This window comes from Heloderma suspectum, chromosome 10, assembly GCF_057233095.1.
Source record: "Heloderma suspectum isolate Gila_16-S chromosome 10, 16-S_ref, whole genome shotgun sequence".
In the NCBI taxonomy this organism is placed as follows: domain Eukaryota; kingdom Metazoa; phylum Chordata; class Lepidosauria; order Squamata; family Helodermatidae; genus Heloderma; species Heloderma suspectum.
This window is the reverse complement of record NC_139467.1, coordinates 4,743,837-4,771,063: the sequence shown is the minus strand read 5'-3', so window position 1 is coordinate 4,771,063 and position 27,227 is coordinate 4,743,837. Positions and strand designations below refer to the sequence as shown.

General features: G+C 47.6%; 2 protein-coding genes and 1 long non-coding RNA gene across 6 annotated transcripts in view; 1 reads left to right on the top strand and 2 right to left on the bottom strand.

Moving 5' to 3' along the window:
• Positions 1–1,413: 1,413 nt before the first annotated feature.
• Positions 1,414–11,184, bottom strand: LOC146337500 (uncharacterized). The gene is made up of 3 exons (XM_084816283.1): positions 9,996–11,184; positions 4,020–4,773; positions 1,414–2,262 (listed from the first exon to the last, which is right to left on the bottom strand). The coding sequence occupies exons 1-2, from the start codon at positions 11,182–11,184 to the stop codon at positions 4,679–4,681; spliced, it is 1,284 nt and encodes a 427-aa protein (XP_084672409.1). The 3' UTR covers positions 1,414–2,262; positions 4,020–4,678.
• Positions 4,933–8,849, bottom strand: LOC146337501 (uncharacterized). Its single transcript, XR_014784987.1, has 3 exons — positions 8,757–8,849; positions 5,191–5,260; positions 4,933–5,014 (listed from the first exon to the last, which is right to left on the bottom strand). It is a non-coding gene; the product is annotated as an uncharacterized LOC146337501 (long non-coding RNA).
• Positions 10,244–27,227, top strand: part of CLIP3 (CAP-Gly domain containing linker protein 3) — a 46,775-nt gene continuing 29,791 nt past the window's right edge. For 2 of the 4 annotated variants that reach the window (XM_084814739.1, XM_084814741.1), the window contains exons 1-4: positions 10,244–10,439; positions 15,258–15,414; positions 25,051–25,190; positions 26,498–26,591. In XM_084814739.1, the coding sequence (XP_084670865.1) occupies positions 15,279–15,414; positions 25,051–25,190; positions 26,498–26,591 (370 nt within the window). In that variant the 5' untranslated portion in view covers positions 10,244–10,439; positions 15,258–15,278. Of the gene's footprint in view, positions 10,440–10,548; positions 10,724–15,257; positions 15,415–25,050; positions 25,191–26,497; positions 26,592–27,227 lie in introns of those variants that run through there. The other 2 variants (XM_084814738.1, XM_084814740.1) reach the window with 1 other exon arrangement.

Here is a 27,227-nt window from a genome sequence, read left to right as displayed (position 1 = left end):
TAGAGTTGAAGCTTTTGAAATTGATTTGTTGTAATGGCTGCTTCTTCCCTGCATCCTGCTTCTTTGCCAGCTGAATTCCTGGCAAAATCTCCTCCCTTGTTCCTTATTGAGAGGAGAATCACAGAGCCCACTCTCATTTCCAATCAGCAATCCTCCTCCTCCTCTAGTTTTAGACACTAAGCAGCTACAGTTTGCCTCTTGCCTCTCTTCCCAAAGCATTGGCTGTGGAAGTTACTGCCATCGTTCCTGTTATTAATTAAAATTTAGATCCCCAAAGGCCTCATACTAAAGCTGAGGATGTAGAGCGGGAATTGGAGCAAAGCAGCAGGGCTGGATCATATGCCTTTTGAGAGTGGATCATTTTTCTCTGTTTTTTCTGAATCATCCATGGCTTTATAAACTTCTGTTCCCCCCACACACACACCAAAAAAAGCTATCAAGCCCCATTTAAGCATAAGGGCTTATGGGTTGAATGGGGCTTTATAGCTTTATAAAGTGTTGAGTGATTGGAAAAAGCAGAAAAATCACCTTTCTCTCAAAAATACTCAAGGCTATCTTAAAAGCAATTGCTAAGAAACATGACATAGGAAGCTGAGTTGTACCATATTACATCAGTGGTCCATCTCAATATTGTCGCCTCTTGACTGGCAGCATCTCTCCAAAGTCTCCTGCAGAGGTCTATCCTAGCATCTGGTACCAGAGACCCCTTAACTGGAGATACTGGCAGTCAGAGCTGGAGCCTTCTGCTTACAAGGCATGTGCTCCCCCACTGAGTTATGCCTCCATAGATATAAGAGGCATTATACTGAGTCAAGCTACTGCCCCATCCAGCCCACTGCTGAGTGACTGCAACTCTCCCAAGGTCTCAGCCAGAAGCCTTTTCCTGCCCTGCTACTGGAGAACCTTTTGACTACAGTTGCCAGGGTTGAATCTCGGATCTTCAAGACAACTGAACAGATGTCTGTTTGCACATTTATATCTCGCCATATCTTGTCAAAGGCCAGCCCAAGGCATTTAGCAATATACATCAGCCTTACCCAGCCTGGGACACACACCCCTGCCAGATGAGTTGGACTGCAGCTCCCAGAATTCCCAGCCAGCATGGCTATTGGCTCGCTGACTGGAAATTCTGAGAGTTGCAGTCCAACACATCTGGAAGGTGTATAAGGTTGTATACATTGAACCAGAAACAAACAGAACGAACTTGAACTCTTAATACAAGAGGGAAATTATGACTTGATAGGTATAACTGAGACTTGGTGGGATGACTCTCATGGCTGGAATACAGCAATTGAAGGATATAACTTGTTCAAAAAGAACAGGAGGAACAGAAAGGGAGGTGGGGTTACACTGTATGTGAAAAATACATATCTCTGCACAGAAATACAGAAGGATGAGCTTGGTAGCCCCATCGAGAGCATCTGAGAATACTTTTTTTTTTTTGTCTTTATAAATGAAATAATACCAACAACCTGATCAATAACTACGATTTCCTAACAGTACAATATTCTTAGGAGGACACAACAGTACTGAAAAGAAGAAGAAAGGGGGGAAAAAGAGAGAGGAAAAAGAAAAAAAAAGAATTTTCCACCCTTTTTTTTTAAAGGGTTAAATTTAAACTCCAATACACACGGGCTTCAGATCCCATTCTAATTTAGAAACTATACCTATGACATTAGCAATATTACAATTTAATAATCAACCTTACATTTTAATATCATATCATCAGTCTTATAGCAATGAAGCAGGGCCTTCAGTTCATTCCCAGCAACCATATATTGCCCTTAAGTTAGAATATAATAGTAATAATAAAGCTTAACAGTTTAACCAACCACAAATCTTACTTAGTAGTCTTATAGTAGTGATAATAATAGTAATAATAATAATAATAATAACAAAAAGAAATTATGTTATATAATAATAAAGCTTGAAAGCAACTTTACAACAGTCAGTAATATATTTTATACTAGATATATAAATGAGTGTGCACAATACACCCTCAAACAATATATTTAAATACAGCATATCACATCCATTTTAGAGAACAAGAATTTAAAGAAAAATAAAAAAGATGAAAGAAAGCAAACGAATGTATGTATAATCAGTTATCTCTAACCTAGCCTGAATCATGCAGACTAAACATAAACAGTTAACAAAATTTGTTTAAAGATTCCAGTTCATGGGGCTGGAACAGAAGTCTCACGCATTTTACGTTCAGCCATGCTGCCGCCATTTAATGATTTAGGAACTTCTTCATCTGACCTTCAGAAACAATGCAAAATGCAGCAAGATATTTTAAGTGATATTGTAAGTTCATTTGTTTTGCCATATTTTTCACCTTGATGAATTGCCTTCTTTTATCAGCCACCTCTTTGATGTTATCCGGAAATAACTAGGGATGGCAGAGAATTCCGCCACGGATCTCGGTGAGGCCGAATGCCAGTGCATTCGGCCCCCCGAAATCTGTGGCGGAACGGCCTGCCCCCCCACGGATCCCCCCCGGGATGAGACTTACCTGGGGCAGATGTTCCGGGCAGCGGCAGCGGCTGGTCTTCTGACCAGCTGCCACCGCCGCCATTTGCAGTCTTGTCAGGTTTTTTTTTTACAAGACGTGATGGGCTACGTAGATCTTTACATAGCCTATCATGGCTGGGTAAAAAAAAAAAACGCGTATGCAAATGGTGGCGGCTACAGCCACCGCCATTTGCGTTCCTTATTTTTGGCCATCTTAGTCTACGTAAATATTTACATAGACTAAGACGGCGAAAATAAGGGGAACGCAAATAGCGTAGTGGGCGCTATTTGCGTCCCTTTTTGATTCGCCGTTTTAGCCTACGTAAATATTTTTTACGTAAAAAATACGGAAATCCGGCTGTGGACAGCTCTGGCCTGGGCCTGGCTGGCTGCTCCGTGGAGCTGCCACAGAGCACAGCCGGCCGTGGAGGATTCCGGGGGGGAGGAACAGATCGCCTCCCCCCCCCGGTCGAGGATTCCGGGGGGAGGGACAGAACACCTCCCCCCCCACCATCAACATAATTGGCGGAAAGGTAAGTGACTTTCGTACATCCCTAGAAATAACATAACTTTTATCTTGTTTCCAAAAAAAAGATTTCCACCCCCTCTTGCCAAATGCAGGATATGCAGTCAGGACCAGAAATATTGGAACAAGGATAACTTATTGTTATCCTTGGAACAAGGATAACTTGTTATCCTTGGAACAAGGATAACTTGTTATCCTTGTTCCAATAACAAGGAGAACAAGGATAACTGCAGATGGATAATGACCCAAAACATACAGCAAAAGCTACCCAAGAGTTTCTCCAGGCAAAGAAGTGGGATGTTCTTCAATGGCCAAGTCAGTCACCTGATCTCCACCCAATAGAGCATGCTTTTCACTTACTGAAGACAAGACTGAAGGCAGAAAGACCCACAAACAAGCAGCAGCTGAAGGCAGCTGCAGTAAAGGCCTGGCAAAGCATCTCGAGGGAGGAAACTCAGCATTGGGTCATGTCCATGGGTTCCAGACTTCAGCCAGTCATTGACTGCAAAGGATTTTCCTCCAGGTATTAAAGGCGACCCTTAAGTTTGAAATTATGTTGGTTTGTTCCATTACTTATGAGCCACCAACGATGGGTGTGTGTGTATGCCACTGGCCGTACTTCCTGGATGGTTAGTGCCCCACTTTTGTCACACCCCTTGAATTACAGCTGAAAGTCCTGACTTCGCTCCCATCTGGGTGTGTTTCCTTTCAACTTCAATGTGGTGGTGTACAGAGGCCAACTGCCAAAACAGTTATCCTTGTTCCAATATTTCTGGCCCTGACTGTAATTCTTTGTGGAGATTCTTGCAAATTGGACTATAATGGTATAACCAGTCCCTTTGGCATTTGGCACATGAAATGCCTGCTCAATATCAAGTACATAATCAGATGGCACAGGGAGTATCTCATGCAAAAACTTGTCTACAAAGGTATGCAAATTTACATCTCTACGCAGATTTTTAATACCAATAACACGTACATTGGATCTGCACGTGAAGGCCTCCAGTTGGGAAATTCTGACAGAAATTTTTGAAAAAAGCTTGTGTCGTAGCTTCGTTCGTTATCAGCCTATCTTGCAGCTCGTTAACCTTTGCGTCCATTTTTTGCCAAGAAGTGTTAATTAAATCCACAGCTCCTTGCAGGGCAGTGATGAAATTTTGGATTGAATCCAACCTCTTAGATTGCTCAGCAAATTGCGAAGATAAAGTTTTTATCAAAGTAAATAATTCCCCTATATCTTCGGTTCTCAGAGCCTTTGCCAATGGAGGTACGGGGGGGAGTAGGCAGTGATGCAATTCCTTTCTTTCTCCTCACTGTAGCCATGTTTCTCTTCAAACAAATCTTGCAGGTCCTCAGATACTCTCATATATTGTTGATATTTCTTAAACCATCCCTCAGATGTTGTTGATAATTCTTAATCCATATATTACAATGGAACACGTCAGCCCTGTTTTCTCCTATTAGCCAGGAGTTTCAAAACAGCTTTTTGTGATGTTTACGCTCTGGGAGGGTAGTCTTGGAATCCAGCCCCCCCCCCCCCGCTTCCTCGCAGAGAGTACTTTTCTCCAAGATCTCATCCAGCTACTGCCTTGCCCCCCCTTTTAATTCCAGGGAGGAGATGAAAATTTGTTCAACCTTTTAAAAAGCTGTTTGAGATAGCGTCCCGCGGATGCTCCAAGGAATGCTGCGAGGGCGACATTGGTTCCAAGTGGAAGTCTCTCCATCAAGGGCATCTGGATCAAAATAAATGGAGCAAAGAATAAAAGGAACCTGGTGGTCGGAATCTACTACCGGCCACCCAATCAAGGAGAAGACGAGGATGAAACTTTTGAAAAGCAAATAGCCAATGTTTCAAGGAAGCATGATGTAGTAATAATGGGGGACTTCAATTTCCCCGATATTTGTTGGGAGACAAATTCTGCAAAACATGGCTCCTCCAGGAAATTCCTGACTTGTGTGTCGGATAACTTCTTCCTACAGAAAGTAGAGGAAGGAGCTAGAGGATCGGCTATCCTTGACTTGATGCTAACCAACAGAGATGACTTAGTGGATAAAGTAGCAGTTACAGGAACTCTGGGGGAAAGCAACCATGTTATACTTGAGTTCTTGGTTCTAAAGAAAGCAAAAGCCGAGTGTAGTCAAATACGTACCCTAGATTTTAGGAAAGCGGACTTTAATAAACTTGGAATGATGATCAGTAAGGTCCCATGGCGAGCGACTCTAATGAGAAAAGGAGTCCAAGATGGGTGGGAGCTTTTAAAAAAGGAAATTCTCAAGGCACAATTACAAACAATTACAACAAGAAGAAAAGGTGGAAGACAACAGAAGAAGCCAATGTGGCTTCACAAAAAGCTTAGAGATGACCTGAAAACAAAAAAGGACACATATAGGAAGTGGAAGGAAGGCCAAGCAACAAAGGAAGAGTACAGGCAGGTAGCACAGAATTGCAGGGATGGCGTCAGGAAGGCTAAAGCTGAGAACGAGCTGAGGTTAGCGAGGGATGCTAAAAGCAACAAAAAGGCTTTCTTCAGCTACAGGACATGCATAGAAAAAGACAGAGGAAAGAAATGGTGGTCCAGCTATTAAATAAGGATGGCAAAATGATAACAGATGACAAAGAAAAGGCAGAGGTGCTCAATTCCTACTTTGGCTCAGTCTTCTCCCAAAAGAGGGTCTATGAGCCCCTTGGCAAAGGCGAAGTACAGGCTGAAGGGGCAGGATTGCAGCTTGAGATCGATAGGCATATGGTCAAGGAACTCCTACTTACTTTGAATAAGTTCAAATCTCCAGGGCCAGATGAACTGTATCCTAGAGTAATAAATGGCAGAAGAACTCTCAGAACCGCTATCTATTCTCTTTGAGAAATCATGGAGGATGGGTGAAGTGCCAGATGACTGGAGGAGGGCTAATGTTGTCCCTATCTTCAAAAAGGGTAAAAAGGAGGAACCTGGGAACTACAGACCAGTCAGTCTAACATCAATCACTGGGAAAATTCTGGAGCAGATTCTAAAGAAATCCATCTGTAAGCACCTTGAAAATAATGCAGTGATTACTCGAAGCCAACATGGATTTGTCAAGAACAAATCCTGCCAGATGAATCTGATCTCATTTTTTGATCAAGTAACTTCCCTTGTGGACTGTGGGAATGCTGTGGACATCATATACCTTGACTTCAGGAAAGCTTTCGACAGAGTGCCCCATGATATCCTGATGAGCAAACTAGCTCAAAGTGGGCTAGATGAAACAACGATCCAGTGGATCTACAGTTGGCTACAGAATCGGACTCCAAGAGTGCTTCTCAATGGGACCTTCTCAAACTGGGGAGAGGTAATGAGTGGGGTACTGCAGGGCTCAGTCCTGGGCCCAGTGCTCTTCAACATTTTTATGAATGACTTGGAGGAGGAGGTGCAGGGAATGCTGATCACATTTGCAGATGACACAAAATTGGGCGGGATAGCTAATACTTTGGAAGGCAGAAACAAAATTCAAAGTGATCTGGATAGACTGGAGTGCTGGGCAGAAAACAACAGAATGACATTTAATAGGGATAAATGCCAAGTTCTGCACCTAGGAAAAAGAAACCAAATGCACAGTTACAAGATGGGGGATACGTGGCTCAACCACACTACAAGCGAGAAGGATCTTGGAATTGTTGTCGATCACAAGCTGAATATGAGCCAACCATATGATGTGGCTGCAAAAAAGGCAAATGCTCTTTTGGGCTGCATTAATAGAAGCATAGCTTCCAAATCCCGGGAAGTACTAGTTCCCCTCTACTCAGCACTGGTTAGGCCTCATCTGGAGAACTGTGTCCAGTTCTGGGCACCACACTTTAAGAAGGATGCAGACAAGCTGGAGCGGGTTCAAAGGAGGGCAACAAAGATGATCAGGGGACTGAAAACAAGGCCCTATGAAGAGAGACTGAAAGAACTGGGCATGTTTAGCCTTGAGAAGAGAAGACTGAGGGGAGATATGATAGCGCTCCTCAAGTACATGAAAGCTTGTCACAGAGAGGAAGGCCAGGATCTCTTCTCAATCATCCCAGAGTGCAGGACACAGAAGAATGGGCTCAAGTTACAGGAAGCCAGATTCTGGCTTAACATCAGGGAAAACCTCCTGTCTGTTAGAGCAGTACGAGAATGGAACCAATTGCCTGGGGAGGTGGTGGGCTCTCCCACGCTGGAGGCATTCAAGATGAGGCTGGACAGCCACCTGTCAGGGATGCTCTGACTTGGATTCCTGCATTGCACAAGGGGTTGGACTCGATGGCCTTGTAGGCCCCTTCCAACCCTACTATTCTATGATTCTATGATTCATTAAAATAAACAAGCCAGCCAAGAGTACTAGGAACAGAAAGAAATCCTCCAAACAATAGAATAGTCATAATAGCCAAAGGGAATGAATGCAAACAATAAAAAAGTCTAAGCAACTGAAAGCCCTTTGCACTGTGCTGATACTGGGATTTTGGGGTACTCTGGACAAGGTACACTCTTCCTGTTAACTTGGAAGAGGCTGATCTGACAAAGCAAGAATTCTATCCTGCTGCTATTGCCTGTGGGCAATCCATGTAGTGAGAACAGCTTCCCTCTTGGAGCACTGGAGCCCTTTTATTTGTTATTTTATTATTAATTAATAGTGGGCCTGTTCAGATGTCACACTAAGCCATGATGTTTAGAAGTTTTGAGCTAACCATGTTGGCTTAGTGTGACATCTGAACAGGTGACTTTCCCAACCATGGTGGTTTATTAACCATGAACTAACCACACTCACTAACCACTTGCTGCAAAATGGTTAGTGGTCTCTACCATGGCTTAGCGTGATATCTGGCATGCCTCTGTGGTGAATTGACAGCTGCCATAGAGCTCTGTGGCAAGAGTGGCCAAAGAAGGAGCACCAAAATGGCCAACAGCACTGAACACCAAAATAGCTGACAGTACAAAGGCTTCTGGGTTGCATGAGTTCTGGGTTGCACCCATCCAGAGGACTGCAGGTTCCTGCAGGAGGGAGGGTGGTTAGAGAATGGTTAGTCTAACCACTTTGCGGAACATGGTTTCCTGTATGTGTGGCAGTAGCACCCACAGTGGTTAGCGGTAATCACCATGCACCATGGTTAGCCTAACCACCTTCCCCAGTGCGCGTTTGAACAGGCACAATATTTATATTCTGCTTAATATTTTAAAAATCTCCAAGCAGTTCACATACAATATTAAAAATCACGTTTAAATACAATATTAAAACACTGTTGAAAGCTATTTCAACTTAAACAACAAAAAATATATTTAAAGTAACACTATTAAAAACAATTTTAAAAACGACAACAACACAAAACAATACAAAAAGCAGCAAGATGGAGCAGCATATGATGAACTGCAGTTATTTACAAGCCAGAGAAGGCCTCAGTGGACAAGCGCACTTTCAGGAGGCGCTTGAAATGTACCACGTTCTCTGCCACCCAAACTGCACAGGGGAGGGTTTTACAAAGGGTGGATGCCACCACAGAGAAGGCTCCACCTTGAAGATATTACAAGGAACATTCTGTTGGTCATGGAACAACCAGCAAGGCCGCCTCTGAAAATCTTAATGGTCGGCCGGGTATATTTAGGGGAAGGTGTCTTTGACAGGGAGACCCCACCCCAGGAAGAGCCCGACCTTGTCATCCTCTGGAGCCAACCCAGTCTTTGCCAATTATTTTTATTTTATCACATTTATGTCCCACCCTTGTCTCTGAGGAGTTCAAGGTGGTATACATCGGCTCTTCCTCCTCTTCTTTTACTCCTTTGAGGTAGGTTAGGCCAAAGGATAGTGACAGGCCTAAACCCATCACGGCTCAGTGAAGAATTGAGAGGAAAACGTTGGGGGATACTTCTCAAGTGTGTAGAAAAATAAATATTTTTTAACTGGCATTACAAATAAGAACAATAAATAGTTTATATTATTTATGAAGTATTTTTTAAATTTGTCCAAGAACAAATGTTCTTTAGGCAGATTACAAAGCTAAAACATGATGCCATCCAAACAACTATCACCACTCCTTCTAATACTGATCCAGGTTTTCCCATGCTCGTGTGAACGTAGCCAAAACAGCATCACCCACGCTTAAGAGGGAGGCATCAGGGAACTCGGGGAAAAACTTTAAAACTTAATAGGGAAGAAATCCCCCGCCCCCGAAACAGCCCAGTGATAACTCAGTGGCATGGAATTGTTGGCAGACTGAAAGAAAAAGCTGACCACTGGAATGGAGTGGCTGGACAAGGAGGAGGGAGGAAGAGATACATCTAGAGGTTAAAAGTGTAGACAGAACCCTCGCATTATCTGAATAGGTCATGTTCTGATTCACATTGAGAAGCTAATTTTGCATGTCCCCAAGGGCAGAACGGGGGCCACGGTGGCTTAGTGGTTAAGATGCTGTACTGCAGACTGGAAGGTCGGCAGGTCAGCGGTTTGAGACCCGAGTGCTGCGTGACGGAGTGAGCTCCCGTCTTCAGTCCCAGCTCCTGCCAACCTAGCAGTTCGAAAGCAAAAATTGCAAGTAGATAAATAGGTGCCGCCTCGGCGGGAAAGGTAACAGCGTTCCGTGCGCCTCGGTGTTCAGTCATGCCGGCCACATGACCACGGAAGCGTCTTCGGACAGCGCTGGCTCTTCGGCTTAGAAACGGGGATGAGCACCGCACCCTAGAGTCGGACACGACTGGTTGGGGACACCTTTACCTTTAAGGGCAGAACAGTGGGAGCTGCCCCTAAAACATTAGTGCAGAAATCAAAGGCCTCAACGTAGCTTGGACCGGGCACAAGTGTGTCCGCCCCACCCACCAAAAAACAAAACCCCCAAATGGCGAACGCAAACTGGAGTCCCTGGAACCCTGCACGGAACCTTTCGCCGCTGCAGGGCCTCCCTTGTGAAACGTAAGGATACAGGTAAAACTCTGGCCCCGCTGTTCACAATTCCCCCACGCACCAGAAAGCCTGCGCGCGTGTGGCCCTGTAACTCGGGACAGCGGCTCACGCGCCTGATGAAGCGGGCCGCAGCGCCAAGCTCTTGCGCCACCGCCCGCTCGCGGGTCTTTGCGGCGCCGCGAGAGCCGGCTGCCCCTCCGGAAGCCGCTGCGCCGGGCCGGGCCGGGCCGGGCCGGGCCGGGCCGGGCCGGCGGGGGCGGGGAAGGGGGGCGCGGCGCTGGCGTGCCGGGCGCGCGCTCTGGCAGCCTCGCGGACGGCGGCGCGCACGCCTGAGGGGGCGACGGCGAGCCGCGCGGGCCAGCCCGGCGCGCGCCGAGCTCTCCGCACGCGCTGCGGTGCGATCCGTGGCCTTGCCGCGCGCCCGTGAAGCAGGCCGGCGCCGCGGCGCTCGCGCTGCGCGCCGGAGCGGGGCTGCGGCTGGCTCGCGTGGGGCCGCCGCCGCACGGTGAGGTCCTGGCGAAGGCGGGGCCGGGGCGCGCGCGGCCCCCGCCTCCCGGCCCGCGCGGGGCCCCTCCCCCCCGAGCGCCCGCCCCGCGCAGGGGGCGGGCGGGCGCGCGCGCGCCAGGCTGCTGCGGGCGCCGGCGGCCGCGCGGATGCTGCGGGCGGCGCATGAGCGCTGGCGCTGGCGCTGCCGGGCCGCCTCCGTTCCGCCCTGCCGCCGCCCAGCCCCGTCCGCCGGGCCGGGGAGCGCGGCCAGAGCCGCCGGAGAGGAGCTGCCGCCCTCCCACGGTAGGCGCTGCCCGTCCAGCCCCGCGGAGGCGGGGGCCGCCGTCGCCCTGCGCCACGGCGGCTCTGCGGCCCTGGCCGGGCTCAGCCCCTCCCGCGGGGCTCCGTCCCTTCCCCGGGGAGCCCTTCGGGGCGCCCACCCTGGGCGCAGCCCGGCCCGCCCCCGCTGAAGCCCGTCTCCCCCCGCCGGGCGAGGAGCGCTCGCGCCCCGCGCGGCCGCCCGCGCCCCTCCGACCCCCGCGCCGCGCGCCCCCCGCATCCTCCTCTCTCCGCCCCCCCGCGCCGCACACCTGAGCCCCGCCTTGGCCGCAAGCTGCCGCACCCGCCCGGGCGCCCTCCCCAGCCTGCGCTTCCCCCCCGCCGCGCCCCGCCGCGCCCAGGGTCGTATTCCGGCAGCCCCCGCCGGGCCCGCGACGCGCCTGCTCGCGCCTCGAGTCGCCAGGAGCTCCGCGGCAGCGTCCCATCCCCGCCGCGATGTTCTCGTCGTTGCTCTTATTATCATCCTCGCCGCCGCCCCCCGCCGCCCCCCGGTTTCCCGCCGTCGCCAGCTGAGATCCCCCGAAATCCCCCCCGCCTGCCCCGCGCTTCCCGCTCGCCCTTTCTCTCAGCCGCCCATCCCCAGGTCTTGGGCGCGGCACCCCGCCCTCCTCTGGCACCCCCCGCCCAAGCCAGTGTCCCCGCGTTTCTCATGTACGTGCCATCCTCTCGCTCCCCAGGTATTTCCTACGTTGCCCTCTCCCGTCCTGTGGCCACTTTTCAGTTCTGGCTTCACCCGTGATGCCGAGAATCCTGTTTTTCGTTTCGTCTGAGAATCCCAGCGCCGATGTTAGCAAAGCGCTAATGCACAGCCTCCCTTCTCTCCCCCCGCCCTCCACATAAGGACCTATGAAGACGCTAAAGCAGCCTTCCCCAACCTGGTGCCCTCCGGATGTGTCGGTCCACGACTCCCAGCATGCTGCCTGGAGGATGCTGGGAGTTGCAGTCCAACAATCTGGAGGGCACCAAGTTGGGAAGGCTGCACTGAACATTCCTGAAGGTGTCTGACCCTGCAATGCTATGTACCGGAGGCAGCCCCATACACAAGGATTGGACTCGATGGTCTTATATGCCCCTTCCAACCCTACTGTTCTGTGATTCCCGCTGTCTCCAAAGGGGCTTGCTCCTTAAGTGTGCTGCAGCTATCTGTTGTGCAATTAGACGTGGCACAAAAATATTCTTAAGGTTTTTTGCTTTTTGAAAAAGGAAACCATTATGGTGAGCTTAGTTACACATCCTGCTTCAGTGGCAGTCAGGACTATTGACTGTTGATTAATTCATGAGGATTGGCTTTCCAATACAGTACTATTGGCTATTGACCTACCACCCTACCTAGGGAGGCGGTGGGCTCTCCCACACTGGAGGCATTCAAGACAAGGCTGGACAGCCACCTGTCAGGGATGCTCTGACTTGGATTCCTGCATTGAGCAGCGGGTTGGACTCGATGGTCTTGTAGCCCCCTTCTAACCCTACTATTCTATGATTCTATGATTGGAAGAATAAATGGATAAAGCAAACAGCAGGGAGAGAGAACCTTCAAGCACGATGGAATAGTGGGTGGAGGGTGGGGGGAGGTGTTGTGTGAAAATCGCAAGTACACAAGAGTGTCCCTGTCTTAATCTGTGAAATATCAGAAGGCATGCTAGCTGCACCCAGCCCAAATTCCCTCTTCTATAAACTGTTGAAGCTACAGCTTTTATCCTCAGGGCTAAAATGATCCATAATATTTCCCATACTATCCAGTGACCCCCACTGCCCATTGTGGGAAAGAATACTTGCTCCTGTTTTTACCTCTGGGTACATGTCCACACTACAAATACATTTTTAAATGTTGGCTGTTACGCCATTCCAAAGGAAAAGTGAACAGTCATGTGTTGCGAGAGTGCCTAGAGTTCTGTCTTAAGAGAGTCCCAAAGTCCCCCTACAGAACTCTATTTCCTGATGGGAATCACATCTCCATGACTGCATGTATGGAATGAGGGGATGGTAGTATCTCCAGAACAATCTGGAGTAAAAGAGTGTGGTCTTGTATCTGCATCTTCTTTGGGAAACACTGTTTTATCGCTATGGTTAAGAGTGGCCAAACCCACTGACCCTTTAGAAGGGAGAACGTTGCCAGGGATCCTTTAGATTGTAAGCCTGCAGACAGGGACTGTCTAGTTTTTATCCTGTATACAGCATTTAGTACATTTTAGGCAGAATTATATCATTGTTGTTGCTGGTGGTGGTGTATTTATTTATTTAAAATTATTTTTAGGCCTCCTTTCAGGGTAAAACCCTCTCGATGATGATGATGATAATAAATATTGTTAGTGTAAACCCTGTGTCACTGTGGGGCTAGTAGTCTGAGAAAACAAAACAAAAATTAGCTTGATTGGTCTGGTACACAAAACCAGCACTGAATCCTGTTTTTTCAAAGATAAAAGCAAAACACAAATGAGCAAAATCTGTCTGGTACACAAAGAAACCAGCAGAGGAGAAAACAAAAAAAAATATTTTTTTTAAAAAAGAGATAATTTAGCATTTCTTTAAGTTTGAGGTCCGAAACACGTGATGCCAGAACAGCTGCTGTTTGGCATGGAGGAAATAAACTGGCACTAAATCGTAGAGTAATAGGACACTGTTTGGCATGGAGAAAATTAACATACTGTTTTGCTGTTAAAGCTCGAACTTTGAACTTTTTCAAAGTTTCAAAATTTTCTGCACAGCTACACTGCTCAAGCTTCAGCTTTTAAAAAATGAGCAAAATTGGTCTGGTAGATCTCTAGTAATAAGTGTTGCACTAACATATTCTTATATAGATTTTTTCCCCCATCACAGTGCTGCAGGGAGAAGAACATGTATTTTGTAAAATTCCCTGTTTTTAAAAGGATAGGAGAGTCTGAACTTGGCAGTCCTAGTTATAGTGATGGGTTAGACCTCTCAGCTTTGCTTCCAATTATTGCAGAATATTTTATGATTACAACAAAATTCAGAGGTGTAGCTGTGTTAATCTGTTAGAGTAAAAATAACAAGAGTCCTATGGCCATTCATTTTAAAGACTACCCGTTTTATTGTAGCATCGGTTTTTGTGGGCTAACTTCATGAAGGTGGGCTTTCCAATACAATCCTATACACATTTTCTCAGAAGTATAGGATTGTATAGGAGAGCACATTCTCCCCTATCAACCTGCCCGGTCAGTGAAGTCATCAGAAGGCATGCTCCTGGCGGTTCTGCATGGACCTGTGGCCTGACTGGAATCTACCAGGAGAAGAGGCTTCACTGTGATGGCCCCCTTTCTGTGGAACTCCCTGCCTCTGGAGGTCAGGCAGGCACCAACACTGTGTTGTTTCTGGCACCTCCTGAAAACATCTCTGTTTCAGGAAGCTTTCCTTGGACCTCGACTGACCAGCCACGGTTTTCATTAGTACTCTCTTTTAAAAAATAGCAATTTTTAATATGGTGTTTTATTTCTTTTATCTTTTTATCATTGTATCTTTTATTGTTCACCTGTTTAAGTGTGGGGCAGTATATAAATGCTATAAATAAATAAATAAATAAATGATTTAGAGATGTTACTATATTAAGGGTGCAGTCCTATGCATAGTCAGGAATAAGCCCTAAAACTCCCAGTATTCCCCAGCCAACATGGGAGTTGTAGGCCTTATCTCTGTCTGAACTTGCATAACACTGTGCCTTTTGCGGTATATAAGTATTAATAATAATACTAAACATGCATAATAATGTGTAAACATGCATAGGATTGCAGCCTTAGTCTATGAGAGCTTCAGCAACAATAAAAGTGACAGTCTTTAAGACGACCCAGGACTCTTTGTGGCGTTAGATGAAAACAGTTCTTCTAGTTCTGCTTTGCTGTAAGAGTCCAGGAATAAGGGGCAGGTGGCTTTTCTGGGTTCTTATGTTCTAAATCAGGAATGGCCAAGTGCTGGTTCACAAGGCGCGTGCAGATCCCTCCACCACCACCCGAAAAAGGAAATGCATCACCAACCAACCAAACAAACATCAATTTGCATCAAATTTGCATGTGCTAATAGATATAGACACAAATGTAGAAAGAATGACTATAACTTAATAGAAAAACGATCTTATGACATGAAAGCGGGGAAGGCTGTGACCAGGTGCTAACTCTGGATGGGCAACTTCAAGGCACCTGCTGTCCTGGCTTCTTCTTCTTTACCTTTAAACTGGGCTTGGACCAAAGAGTCCTTCAAACAGAGGACACCCTCAAATGGGGGACTGTCCTCTATAAAGTAGGAGAGGTAGACACCCTTCTGACCCACGCTGCTAAATAAATAGGGGTGTACCCACTTCTTCATGAAAGCTTAAAACTCTTCTGAAGCCTTTCAAGGAGAACGGTACATAAAGACCGGTAAAGGGACTGCAGCGGGTGTGTTTTCTCAATTTGGGATAGGCCCAATCCCTTGGGATAGGCCCAATCCCTTGGGATTTCAAAACCTGCGGCTTGGCTCAAACTCCTTCTCCCCTTTTATCCTTGCACAGAGGAAATAACTTCTGACAACCATGACCAAAGACGACTCCATGGAGCTCCCTCCTGAGGAGGAACCCCAGACCCTGGAATCCCAGAGCCCCGTCCTGGAGAGGAGGAAGAAGCCCATCGTCCACCCCTCTGCCCCAGCTCCGCTCCCCAAAGATTATGGTCAGTCCATTCCTTGAACTCCATGGTTTTCAAAGAACGGTGCCTCGTCACTCGAGGGAATGAGAAGAGAATCTCCGAGTGTAGTTCGGGGGTGTTCTGATGAGGCAGGAGATGGACGGCTAATGTGTCACAGGCTCTGGGGCTGGCTCAACCCAGCAGGAGTGGGGCGTGCTGTAGTGAAACGTCTCTCCCTGTGCTCAGGCTGTGCATGCTTTAACTGATGAATGAATTCACTTCTGCTCTACCTTTTGGCCAAAAAGAGCCACTCAGCGGGGCTGCACCTGCTTTGCATGCAGAAGGTCCTGGGGTAAATCCCCAGCATGATCTCCAGCTGAAAGGTTCAGGCAACAGGTGGTGGGAAAGACCCACTCTGTGGAATTCACTTGCACAAGATGTAGCGATCACCACCGCTTTGGATGGCTTTAAAAGGGGGTTGGACAAATTCCTGGAGGAGAAGGCTATCGGTGGCTGCTAGTCCTGATGGCTCTATGCTTCCTCCAGTATCAGAGGTGGGAAACATGGGCGGGAGGCTGCTGTTGCACTCATGTCCTGCTTGTGGGTTTCCTGTGGGCAGCTGGCCGGCCGCTGTGTGGACAGAATGCTGGACTGAAGGGACCCTTGGTCTGTCCAGCAGGGCTCTTCTTACGTTCTTATGCTGATCGGAATAGACCAGTCTTCCCCAACCTGGTGCCTTTGAGATGTTTTGGACTTCAGCTCCCATCGGCCGCAGCTAGCGTGGCCAGTGGTCAGGAATACTGGGAGCTGTCGTCCAAAAGTTATGAAGGACACCAGGTTGGGGAGCACTGGAGGAGACAATCTGGAGTTAGACAGACAAATAGTCTGTCCTGGTGCAAAGCAGTTTCACATGTTCTGCACCACAGAACGTACAATTCTGCAACCTGTATAAATTAAACGAACTTGCACGTATTTCCTCAGTTTGCACAATTTAATCTTTTTGGGGGAAAGCTTCCCCCAACCTGGTGCCCTTTCAGATGTGGCGGACAACAACCCCATAATCCCCAGCCAGCAGGTTTTGCTGGGGATAATGGCAGAGCTGTGCTGGACACTTAAATTCCATCTCCAAGCACAGGAAATGGTCGTCTGCCCTCAGAAAGCCCACTACACACAGGCCACACACCTGAAACCCCCTCTTTACATCCACAAGGGTTAAAACCTGCTTTGAGAAAGAGAAAGAGAAGAGAGAATTAAAGGTGCAGAATTTTATGCTTTTATAGGCTTGCACAGACTCATGAAAAATACACAGTCCTACTTATGAAAGTGTTACTTAGCAACACTTTCCCAGCAGGGCAGAAAGGAAAGACTAAGGGAACAATCCTATGCATGTTTAGATAGAAAAAAGTCCTACAGCTCCCAGCACTGCCTAGCCAGCCATGGTGGCTGGAGAATGCTGGGAGGTGTAGGACTTTTTTCTCTCTAGGTTTGCATAGGATTGCACACTTAATGTCATTGGAAGGCATCTCTTGTACACAGACTGTTGCAGTGCCTCCCTCAGCAAGACTGGGGGGCTTCATGGCTGGAGGACTGACTGTCACAGCTGCATGCAGTCCTGCTCATGAATCTGCTGTGTTCTCGGTTGTCACTGTTTTCCCCATGGTCCCTGCTTCTCTCTACTCTTGTGTATGTAAACAAACATGGAGTCATACGAACATGATGTTCGTATGTGGGAAGATGACAATGGGATTCCCATGGGTGCCATTTGCCCTGCCCATTGGGAGGGCGAGCAGCACATTAACAGCTTCACCCACCCTGCATCCTCCTCAACGGAGACCTTCTCCAGCCAGCGCCTTGGCCAGGGTAGCTTGTCTGCATGCGAGCAGGGCAGTGAAGCACTTAACTTGCCGCTCAAGGGAATCCCCCTGTTATCTCCGATCATTGGTTGGAGATAACAGTGGGGATTCCCCTTAATGTGCTGCTTACCCTTCCAATTGGAAGGATGAGTGGCTCACAGGTCCCATGTTTCCATGCTTTGCACCCTACTTTTTGCTGCATTTTATTTATTTATTATTAAATTTATTAATTGCCCATCTGGCTGGTCACCCAGCCACTCTGGGCGATGTACAACACACAATAAAAACAGTTTAAAACAATAAAATTCTACAATAAAAACATTTTCTAAAATACCCTAACCCACCCCAAATGCCTGCCTGAACAGCCACGTTTTTAATGCACGACGGAAGCTCATTAAAGAGGGGGCATGACGGAGTTCCCTAGGGAGGGAGTTCCACAGAGTGGGGGCCACCACAAAAAAGGCCCTCTCCCTCGTCCCCACCAGTCTAGCTGTCCTGGCTGATGGGACAGAGAGAAGGCCATCCCAGGCTGATCTTGTGAAGCGGCCTGTCTGGTGCTGCTGGAGGCGCTCCTTAAGATAGGCTGGGCCGGAACCATATAGGGTTTTAAAGGTCAAAACCAACACCTTGAATTTGGCCCGGAGAACAAATGGTAACCAGTGCAACTCCTTCAGCACTGGAGTGATGTGATCTCGCCGGCAGCTGCCTTTAATCAGGCGAGCTGCTGCGTTCTGTACCAGCTGCACCTTCCGAACCGTCTTCAAGGGTAACCCCACGTAGAGCGCATTACAGTAGTCTAAACGAGAGGAGACCAGGGCATGTACTACCGATGGGAGCAGATGGTTGGGAAGGAAGGGGCGCAGCCGCCGTATCAGATGGAGTTGATACAGCGCTGTCCGGCTCACAGCTGACACCTGAGCCATGAGGAATTTGTCCATGAGGAATTACTAATGCAGCCTAATCATATACAAATTGGGGGGTGGACTCAGGAAGCTGGGGGGGGGGTGTGCTGCAACAGTCACTGTCCCAGAATCTGCCACGTGAAGCAGCCACCTCACTTTACCTAATGATAGGGCAGGTCCTGCATGGGGACAAACAGGTATCTGTGACAGTTGAATGCCTTCTGGATGGCAGCACAAGGGCTGATGCTCAAGGCCAGTCATAGACCAAATGGCATTCCAGGTGAAGGTCATCTTTGCCCCCCTCCATTTGTTAAGAATTACCCAAATGCGGTAAAACAAAACGAGCAAAGGTGGCCATGTTGGGCATAAAAAATTCCAAAATCCATTTCATAACAATACCTTTATTATGCCAGCCCAAGGGTCACAGAACAATGTATAAGCTTCTGGGTTCTTCAGAATTCTTTGTTAAGGGCGCAGTCCTATGCATGTTTAGACAGAGAAAAGGCCTACAACTCCCAGCATTCCCCAGCCAGCTTTGCAACATGCATAGGATTGCGCCTTAAGCTAGGTATACTAGGAGGCTAGAGGAATACATATTTCTAAGAAAGTCTGGAAGCTTCTATGAGATTCTACAATGGTCCAGAACGTTCTAGGAGGTTAGTGAAAAATGGATCCGCACAAATCCCTGAAACATTTTAGTTCAAAGATTTTTTTTCTCTTTTGTCACTAAAAACAAAAACAGTGAAATTAATGTATGTTCGATAATTACTAATCTCATAAAGGTCAGTTTTTTTACGGTATCAGTATCACAGTTGCTCCCCCTGTATGTTGAACAAGCACGTATTTTCTAAATTTTCCTGCAAATTAAAACAACAACAAACCAACCATTAACCCAATGCAGGCTGGGGTCACCAACGTTACAAGTCAACATAAACCGTTTGTACTATTTCATGAATGGATAGATAAATAAACAGGTGCTGCTGGAGCTTGGCACCTCAAGGTTACTGTCTGGGCCTCCCTGCCCTAAAACCGTCCCTGCTGGTGCTGGCATGTTTTTTAGGGTGGCCACTTAAGAATTGCCCCCACCCACCCAAAAGAGAGGAAATGCATCACCAAAAAAGAGGACAGTGATTTGCAGGAAATGTGCATGTGCTAATGTGGAAGACTGACCAGGTGACCCATGTACCTGCTTGTTCAGGTGATAACTGCTGATGGGCAACAGTTCGGATGATTCTTTATCTTTAAACGAGAATTGAACAGGACAGCCTTTCAAAGAGAGGACGGTCCTCTGTAAAGAGGCCACCTGGCCACCCTGCCTGTTCACTAGCTGAGCTCTGGTATAATAATATTTTAATGGATATTTAAAATTATTAATACTTTTATTCAAAAAAGTTCTCTCTCTCTCTCTCTCTCTCTCTCTCTCTCTCTCTGTCTCTCTCTCACACACACACACACACACACACACACTGAGCATACAATCCATAGAACATTAACAAAAGACATCAACAACAAAGGCATAAATAATAATTAAAAAACAAACACAAACAAAACAACAACGCCACAATAACCATATGTCAATCTGTGCTTTGTTCTGCCTTTAGTTTCCAGCACACGCATAATTCTAAGCATGCGGACCAAATGTCCGTATGCTTGTCAGGACAGAACTGCTGGGAATAGTATGCTTTTTTCATAAGTTGCCAGGGTCATAAGACTCTATCCAGTGTATTATGGATGGGGTCAGTTTTTCTTCCCAGCCTTGAAGGAAAGGTAGAATAATATTTTTTAAAAAATCAATCCTGGCTCAGTTTAAAGCGCCGCCCCTGCGTGACGTGGCAAAGAATGTCAGCATTCAGGGACGTACGGACACGGTTATTATGGGGTGAGCAGCGGGGCCTGTTCTATCCAGTGCCTGCCAGGGCTCGACTACAGGCTTTTGTGTTCGGTTTTGGCGCTGGGCTCTGGGAGAGCCGTAAACAAGCAAGCTGAAGACGGTTGAGGCGAGGGAGCGCTAACAGCGGCCCAGGAGAAGAAGACCAAGCTGCTAAGAGGAAATTGAATGCACTGGGCACCATGATTTAGGCCCTGACTGGGTGGCCGAAAAGGGACAAGAGAGCTGTCCGGAGGACTCTGGAGGTTGTTATAGAGACGCCAGGAGCCGAGTATTGGTTCTTCTTGACTGCAGTGGGGAGAGAACAAGAGCCGGTTCAAACGTGCTGATTCTGACACAGAGGCAGCCCCAGGGCTGGCCCAAGACATTTTGCTGCCTGAAACAAAGAGCAATATGGCACCTCTCCCATTCTGTGTACAAAAGCTGACTGGACTGGTAGCTGAATCTTTCTTCAGCACTGGCTATGGGACTGTGCTTGAAGGCAGCACACCGGCTTAGGGGGCGCAGGGCAGGCTGTGTGGCATACAGCTTGCTCTTCCAACATCTTGCTGCCACCTCCCAGTATGTGCTGATGTGCTGCCTGAGGTGACAGCCTCACTCTGCCTAACGGTAGGGCCGGCCCTGGGCAGCTCCCTAATGAGACATATTGTGTCCATATGTCTCTCTCGTGCTGGGGCAGTTTGGTCATCCGTATCGTCCTGGGGAGGTGGGGGATGGATGGGGTGGCTTTTAATTTAATTATTTTGGGGGTAAAGTTTACACATACATCGGTGGCCAAGGACAGGTTCTTGCTGTTCTTGAGGGTTTTCAGCTCCTGCCCCTTGTTTTGAGTCTTTAGAAATTCAGCTTTTGGGGGGTGGGGGAGGATCCATCTTGACTCTAGGGGACTTTAGGGTAAACATCCATGTGTGAAAACAAAGGCAAATGCTTTCCTTGTAAGATGTATTATTAAGTATAACAGCGGCACGTTTGGGAAGGCTGCTTTCTGTAAGAGCTGGGGGAGCGCTTTCAGGCAAGCGATACTTTTTGAAGTGGGAGAGTCCCCTTAGATGCAAGGGGGCCAACCTGTGCCCCTCCAGATGTTTTGGCCTACAATTCCCATCATCCTTTACCATTGGCTGTGCAGGCTCAGCCAGAGGGGGATTGTAGGACAAAACATCTGGAGAGCTACAGGTTGCCCACCCGTCCGATAGAGGATCAGGATTTCCCTCTCCTTTTCCCGATCAGGCTCCTGCGCCTTTATTAGCTGCCCCAAAGCAGAAGTTGTTAATAAGTGAAGCTTTCCCTGTTGTTGCATTTCTGTGCTGGGAAAAGCTCCGTCTGATGAATTTCTGCTTACCATACAGCTGCTAAAGACACAGAGGTGGACTGAACCACAAGAGCACCTGCCTGTACATTTGAATGGGCTCTGAGGGGGCTTTGTAAGTTAAGTTTATTTTAGCTGTGTAGTGTGTTGTGCACAATTATATCCCACTTTTCTCTTTAAAATACATGGAAACAGGCGGTTAGTTCTTTTGCCATTGCTGCTTCTGGGTATTTTAATAGGAAAAATGAAAATAATACACATGCAACCAATGGCTGTACCCAAGCACAAAAATGTTGTGTGAAGCACCCTTAAATGGCCATAGATTTTAAATCAGGCCTGGTTTCTGAATGCTCCTTCAGACAAATCAGATTTCCCTGCACATTAAAAGCTAGCATCTCAGGAAGAAGGGCTTTATAATATCTTAACGTTCTAGTCTTCTGTGCGTGGGGGGATCCTTTTGTATGGAATAGCATTCAGTCATATGAGCCCCTACCTGCAGTCCAAAGTGGTACAGTGTGCTATCTCATCTGCTATTTGTGGGATCTAGGCCTTGGATCTTCCAGTTTTCCTTGGGTTAGCTGGTAGAGTAATCAACTAAATCTTCAGTTGATTAATTGGTGGAGGCCATAATTAATCATTGAGGGCAAATCTTAATTGGTGAGACAGCCGGTTTCTTTTGTTTTTTAGGCTGTTTGGATTTTGATGTGTTACTGTACTAGGAAATGAATGAAAGATAGCCTTCATTTAGAGCATTGTGTGGTAGCTTTTGTTGATTCAATTGTAAGCCATCTTATGGCTCACTCATTAAAGGAAGAATTCTCTAAAAGGAACCTACACTGAGTTTTGGGTAGTGCACTAATTAAATGGAACTGTTTAATCGGTGAAAAGACAGATGATTAATCAACTGCAAACTATTCATTTGGTTGACACGATCCTGATTGGAATTGGATGATGTTCTTTTGCAGCTCCCATCCACTCCTGTAGGCCCCGAGCGAGAGGATTTCTTTATAGGCCATACTGAGGGCCACTTCGAGACATTTTGTTGCCTTATGTGTGCAGGGCGGTCTGTTGTGTCACACACAACATTGTCCTCAAACATCTTGCCACTGTTTTGTGCCCCCCAGTACCTGCCACGTGAGGCAGCTGCCTCACTCTGCCTAATGGTAGGACCAGCCCTGATCGTACTTATAGTTGGTTAGTCGTATGGATAGTGGATTAGAGCCTGCAAACCTAATGAAAACCAAAGTCATTCTCTCTCTCAAGATGCATGCATCTCATAAGGAATTGGATTCAGCTGACTTTTGGTGGAGAGAGCCAAAGTGGTGGATGACCTGCTTCTAAAATAATACAGCCCTGGTGACTCAAAAAGATAAGCAGAACCAATGAGTCATTGAATTTAGTGATACAGGAAGATCTCTCCCTCTGCCTCCCTTCCACAACACTTTTCCCATAAATTGACAGTGCATAAAAGAGTAACATTATTATTTTTTGGTCTGAGAGAAGGTGAGAGCAAGAGAGGGGGAGAGGCATGTGCAAATGTTACTTAAAAACAAACAAACTAGGAACATAGGAAGTTGCCTTGTATGGAGTCAGACACTTGGTCCGTCTAGCCAGTATTGTCAGCGCTGACTGGCAGCGGCTCTCTGGGGTTTCAGGCAGGATTCCTTCCTAGCCCTAGCTGGAGATGCCGGGGATTGAACCTCCTACCTTCTGCATGCAAAGCAGGGGCTCTACCACTGGGCTACCTACTTTCTTTTAAAACTAGGTAGATCAGGATGTGGGGAGGGGAGGGGAGGGGAGGGGAGGGGAGAACTGGATTACATTGCAAACAAGATTATCTATGAGATATACCTCTGAGATTATGGTTATAATACGAGATAAGCTTAGGAAAGCACTGAAAGCAGATTGTAAATTCTTTAATTCTCCAGATGCTTAGGAGTGGAAATAATGTCATTATTTAGATACATTTTGGCCCAAATACCCACAGTAGTATAAGCAGGAGATCTAGGCATCAGGTCTAGGCATCTAGGCATTATTAAGACCTTTGAACTCTATTTGTTAATACAACTTAAAATATATGTAATGCCAACAGTGGTGGTGGAATGGGCAGGGGGATAGAGCCCTTCTGGATCAGACCAAAGGGTTATCTAGTGCATTATCCTGTTCCCCAACCAGTGGCCAACCAGATGTTCCAATAGGGAGCCCCCAAGCATGCTCTGAGGTGAACAGCGCGCTCCTGTTATGTATTTATGTGTTTATTTATTTTGAAGGTGGATTGCCTGCCTTTGCACTGAACAAATCTGAAAGTGGGTTACACTAGGTTGTAACCGTACAAAGCCCAGCCCACAAACCTGCACACACACAACCCAGCAGCCCATAGTGCTCTGTTAGATAGATGCGTCCCTTTGGTTCTGCAGCCCCCAGGCAACTGAGAATTAGAGTGGAGTGTTCTTTTTAGCAGAGAGTAGACAGCCAAGCTCCTTGCAGCTGCTTCTTCTCTGGGCCAGGCTGGTCCCATTCTTGCTCCCTACCAGCAGGTTTTTCAGGCCTCTCCATCTGCCCACACATTTCAGAGCTATCCTCGACCACCATGAGAACCAGAAACTTGAGTTAGAAATAAAAACAAATGCTGCAGGTTCTGGGGAAGGTGGCCTGGCCTAAACTGAATGAGTACTGCAGAGTCTCAAGCAGTCTGGCCTCCCCTCCACCTGCTGTCTGGTATGATCTGCTGCTCTGTTGCAGGTTCACAGGCTGCAAACACCGCCACCTGCCCCTGAACCTCTCATTTTGGTTTCTTTGTTAGGCAGTTTCTTAAGGTTTTGGTGCTCCACATAGAATCAGCCCCATCAAAGTGGAACTCATGGTCAGTGTGAACTCTGTTGGGGGCTGAAAAACACATACCCCTTGCTGCTTCTGACAGGCTGTTCCACTGGCATCCGTCTCCCTTGTCCAACTTTCACAAGTCAAGGGGAAAGTTTCAGTCACCTCTCCACCATCAGGCGGCCACTTATGAATTGACAAAAAGGGGGAAATGCATTACCCCAAAAGAGGACAGCGATATGCATAAAATTTGCACGTGCTAATTTATATGTAACAACACAAATTTAAAAATAACAGTTATAATGTCAATAGAAATACAGTGTATCAGATGACCTGGGTGCCTGCCTGTGCAGTCTGCTGATGAGGTGCTAAGCGTGGATGGGCCACAGTTCTGATGGTTCTTTATCTTTAAACCGGAATTTGACAGGACAGCCCTACAAATAGAGGACACCCTTCAAATAGAGGACAGTCCTCTGGCAGGCCTTCAAATGGAGGATTGCCCTGTGTAAAAGAGGACACTTGGCCACTGTACCACCAGCCCATGCCTTCTCAATCAGCATTATATGCATTTTACGTGGTTTTAACAAACAACAGTTTAAGTGTTTTCATAGAATTGGCAGGCCAGATGTCCTAGTCCCCCTACTCATACAATTTGGGCCGGGGGGGGATTATCTACTTCCTCCCCACCCACCCCAAATTCATAGTTTTGTTTGCGACACAGCTCACTAGTTTTCAGCACCAAAATCTGTCACCTGAGCCCTCAAACCTGTTTTCAAGTTCAGTCCTTGAAGTTCTGGAAGAGGTCAAAGGGGTTATGTGTCTCTGAGCACATGCAGAGTTCTTTGCCTCCACATCCTCAAAACCCTTTTCTTTCCCCCTGATTTTTTATTTGTACTCTTCCATCCACTGTAGCTTTCACTTTTTTTGACCCAAATGACCCGGCGTGTCAAGAAATTCTCTATGACCCCATCACCACGGTTCCAGAGTTGTTTGCAATTATCCGCCAATGGGTTCCGCAGGTACAACACAAGATTGACATCATTGGCAATGAGGTGAGTGATAATGACGTCTCTTGGTTGGCATGCTGGCTCACAAGTCCCAAGACAAGGAGGGGAGGTGGCACTGGACACTGTGTGCACCGTGACACAGCTCCCAAAGGTGAAATGGGGATGGGGGCAGATAAGCCTCTGTAAATGCCACAGCTCTCTCTCCTACAGGATTGCAGCTAGGAGCCCTGAGAGATGGGGTTGACGGGAGGCCAGGAGCTCCCAGCCACCGTCTGATAGTAGAGAGGGAGTGGCAGGGAGGCTTGGGTCACAGAAATCTAAAGAGACCTTCACCTGCCCGCCCCCGCCAATAATATAATACTGAAATATGTAAGGGTACATCCAGACGGTGGGACCCTAGCACCACCGATCAAAAGATACTGTGCACATATTCTGTCTTTTCGTCCTTAATGTCTACATGGTTTTGTGGAAGGAAAAACGGGGAGGGTTATAAGAGGTGTGGGCAACATACATCCCCTGCTGCACCTACTGCGATAATGAATTCAGCAGCGGTGGGGGGAAATGGCAACCCCCCCAGCCATTTTAGCACTATGGAGCAGTAAAAGGATCAAATTTAGATTGAGAACAAGCTAATTTTGACCCTTTCAGCAGTCGGTCATGGTTTACTGGTAAAACACTGATTCCCCCCGCCCCCCCCCCCGCCCAGTTCCCCGCAGACTCCATGGTGCACCCTGCAGAGTGCAGCTCATGGGAGGGGGGGTGTCCAAAGGGGGCAAAAATGGCCCCAGGCCCCTCCCCAACCACAACCCCTTGGTGAAGATGTCAGGACCCCCAGTAAAATCCCATGAATGAGGCAGGGCGATTGCAGGATAAAAGGCTCATCTGGAAGCACCCTGAGAGACACTATGTCACTAGGGTGGGGATAAGGAAGTTGAGTTCTTTTTAGATGTACATGCAGATCAGCCCACAGTGTAGGTGGGATTCTTGCTGCTAGCAAGCGGTTGAGCCTCTGATGCCCTTTCCAGTTCTAATCTTTTGTGATGCTTCCAGACAGACGGCTCCAGTCCAAAGGCATGATGCAGCTGTTCTATCTTTTCCTCCTTAACAGACTTTTTTTGTGGGGGGAGGAAAGGATGGAAGCAGCAGTGGGAAAACCCTGGAGGGTTACAAGTGGAAGATGTTGTCATCTGGACCCCCCCATAAATTATGTGAATGAAGCAGGTTAACTGTATGAGAAACACCTTGTCTGGATGTACCCTTAATCTTGCATGTTCACCAGATCCATAGCAGATTAATAGATGATGCAGAGCAGAGAAAGATTCACGTCCTTCCTGGCCTTTTGTCTCCTGCAGATCTTGAAGCGGGGCTGCCACGTCAACGACAGGGACGGGCTGACAGATATGACGCTGCTTCATTATGCTTGCAAAGCTGGTGCACACGGTGTTGGTGAGCAAGTGTCCAGAACTGACAAGCTCTGTTTCTGGTGATGGGGCGGCCCCCTGGCCTTCCTCCCTGGGTCTCACAGACCCACCAGCTCTCCCAGGGGAGCAACCTTTAAACCTAGTCTCAGGTCCTGCTTTAACATTTGATCTCCTGAACCCTGTCTGTGTTTTTGGGCAATTTCACGATAACTGCCAAATGTGTACGGTAACAGGCTGAGGCTTCTGGTGGCGGCAGCGGCAGGAATGCGGATAGGGACAAGGACATCTCAGCCTGTGATGTCCCTAATGTCACAGCAGCTCTTTGGCTGCCTCTGGCTGAGTTGCTCGGGTCCTATGCAGAGGCAGGGCTGACAGGAGGAGAGGGGGAGAAGGAGGAGGATGGACTTAGGAAAGGAGGCTGCAGTCGCCTGAGCAGGAAGGAGGAGAGGGGAGGTGAATAGGAAATGCAGGGTGGAAGAGAGATTGGTCCAGAGGAATGAAGGGGACGAGAAGACAAGAGTCTGGAAGGAGAAAGAAAAGTGTGAGAGATACTTACCTTGGAGAGGAGAAGATTAAGGGGAGACACAGCAGCGGTCTCCAAATATCTGAAAGCGTGTCCAGTGGGTGGAAATTTCAGGGAAGCAATTCTCAGCTAAATGTC

Bases quoted from the DNA above. Each gene is read 5' to 3' on its own strand.
- LOC146337500 (XM_084816283.1), bottom strand. From the start codon at position 11,184: ATGGGACGCTGCCGCGGAGCTCCTGGCGACTCGAGGCGCGAGCAGGCG. The intron at 4,774-9,995 runs GTGCGTGGGGGA...ATTTTGATCCAG, and splicing joins ACACGCGCGCAGGCTTTCTG to ATGCCCTTGATGGAGAGACT.